This window comes from Gadus morhua, chromosome 3 (assembly GCF_902167405.1).
Source record: "Gadus morhua chromosome 3, gadMor3.0, whole genome shotgun sequence".
NCBI lineage: Eukaryota > Metazoa > Chordata > Actinopteri > Gadiformes > Gadidae > Gadus > Gadus morhua.
Window position 1 is genome coordinate 29,677,996 of NC_044050.1, and position 2,500 is coordinate 29,680,495.

Genomic DNA, 2,500 nt, shown 5'->3' on the forward strand with positions numbered 1-2,500 from the left:
TCCTCCTCCTCTGACCCAGTATGTCTCTCTCTCCTCCTCCTCCTCTGACCCAGTATGCCCCCTATCTCCTCCTCCTCCTCTGACCCAGTATGTCCCCTCTCTCCTCCTCTGACCCAGTATGTCTCTCTCTCCAGACCTCCTCCTCCTCTGACCCAGTATGTCCCCTCTCTCCTCCTCTGACCCAGTATGTCCCCTCTCTCCTCCTCTGACCCAGTATGTCTCTCTCCAGACCTCCTCCTCGTCTGACCCAGTATGTCCCCTCTCTCCTCCTCTGACCCAGTATGTCTCTCTCTCCAGACCTCCTCCTCCTCTGACCCAGTATGTCTCTCTCTCCAGACCTCCTCCTCGTCTGACCCAGTATGTGTCTCTCTCCAGAGCTCTCCAGACTCCTTCTGTCCTAAGGGGCGGAGCCGTGACGTGGAGGCGGTGCAGCAGGTCATCCGGAGCGCCCAGACCTTCCTCCTCATCTCCGTCACCGACTACCTACCCCTGCTCAACCGCACCTACAGAGGAGCCTTCGTAGCCAGGTACACCCTAACCCTAACCCAGATACAGACCCTAACCCTAACCCTAACTCTAACCATAACCCTAACCCTAACCCTAACCCTCAACCGCACCTACAGAGGAGCCTTCGTAGCCAGGTACACCCTAACCCTAACCCTAACCCTAACCCTAACCCAGATACAGACCCTAACTCTAACCCTAACCCTAACCCTAACTCTAACTCTAACCCTAAACCCAGACACAGACCCTAACCCTAACACTAACCCTAACCCTAACTCTAACCCTAACCCTAACTCTAACCAGGACTCTGTTAGAGGTACACACCCTAACCCTAACTCTAACTCTGAACCTGACACAGACCCTAATCCTAATCCTAACCCTAACCCTTGCCCTAACCCAGACACAGACCCTAACCCTAACCCTAATCCTAACTCTAACCCTGACCCTTACCGACCCTTGCTGTCTGTTCCTCCTGTTCCTCGAGGTGCAGACCCGGACCCCTTCAGCAGATAGAGTAAATACGTTGACAATACGTTAGACTCAGGGGCTTCATGTCTCCCACCGCACCCCGGAATAAAGTGGTGTTGTTCCAGTACAATATTCTACTGATTAGAATCACAACGTTGTTTGATCAGAACGTTCATTTATTGCAAATCAAACCTTGATTGACAGCAGTCTGATCCTATAGCGTTGGGCATTGTCAGATCGACAATTCTCTAGCCCAATGGCGTTGGGATAGGGAGTTTTAGACCCGCCCCCTGCTTATAGCCTCCAGTAGGATGACCTCGGGACCAGGGCCGGCTTAACAATTTTCTGTGCCCTGGGCAACAAGGCTCTAGGTACTGATGGGCCCCCCTGCGCCAGGTTGTTGACGGGGGGGGGGGGGGGGGGGGGGGGGGGGGGGGGGGGGGGGGGTCCGGAGCGATTGTTTTTTACTTTACTTTATAAAGTAAAAAAAAATTTTTTTGGTCATGTTATGTGGTGTCTGAAGATGTATGTTTGCACTTTGAAAAAAAAAAAAAAAAAAAAAAACGTTATCAAGGGCCCCTTTCATGTCACGGGCCCTGGGCAAGTGCCCAGTTGCCCTAATGGTTAATCCGGCCTTGCTCGGGACGACCTTCCTCTGCAGGTACTGGTCGCCCATCGACGAGGTCATCAGGGAGGCGGTGATCCTGAGGGGGGTCAGAGTTCAGCTGCTCATCAGCTCCTGGAGCCACACCCACCCCCTGACGCTCAACTTCGCCACCTCGCTCACGTCCCTCTGCGTCGAGCTGGACAACTGCTCCCTGGAGGTGGTGGGTTGAGGGGGACCTCGTTTAGCCTGCTTTAATTACCGTTTATAGCGTTATTATTCTTATTTTTTTATCTTTCATTTGTGTAGTTCATCTTACTTCATTTTATTATTATTTTAATTATTTTTTATTATTACTATTATTATTGTTATTATTTATTTTTATTTTTATTACTTCTTATTATTATTATTATTTATTTTTATTGAATATTACTATTATTATTATTATTATTATTTATTCCTTTGATTTACGAGACCGACCTGGGTAAGCGGTTGAAGTTGAGTGAGTGAGTAATAGAAATGATATTTAATTTGAATCGTATAACTCTTCACCGTTCTTTGCTATAACTCAATAACCCAACCAGAGTCACACACCTCACTTCTCATGACTGGAAGCTGTTATCCCCAGCACTGTCCCGCCTGTTAAAGAGCCCAGACTGTGTGTGTTTCTGTTGTGTTTCTGTTGTGTTTCTGTTGTGTTTCTGTTGTGCGTCCTCTTGGGTCTCCTGATCTCTGCTCAACTCATGTTCGCTGCAGAAGTTCTTTGAGCAGCGGGAGGACGGGAAGGACGTCCAGCACGGCCTCAACCACAACAAATACATCGTCACCGACAACGCTGTGTACATCGGTACGACACACACACACACACACACACAGTGTACATCATAGGACACACACACACAGTGAACATCATAGGGCACACAC

General features: G+C 49.1%; 1 protein-coding gene across 1 annotated transcript in view; it reads left to right on the forward strand.

Annotated features, from left to right (window-relative positions):
* Positions 1 to 2,500, forward strand: part of pld5 (phospholipase D family member 5) — a gene marked incomplete at its 3' end in the record, with an annotated part of 12,324 nt that overhangs the window by 7,766 nt on the left and 2,058 nt on the right. Inside the window, exons 7-9 of the mRNA XM_030352396.1 lie at positions 376 to 527; positions 1,634 to 1,799; positions 2,333 to 2,423. Of these exons, the coding sequence (XP_030208256.1) occupies positions 376 to 527; positions 1,634 to 1,799; positions 2,333 to 2,423 (409 nt within the window). The remainder of the gene's footprint in view (positions 1 to 375; positions 528 to 1,633; positions 1,800 to 2,332; positions 2,424 to 2,500) is intronic.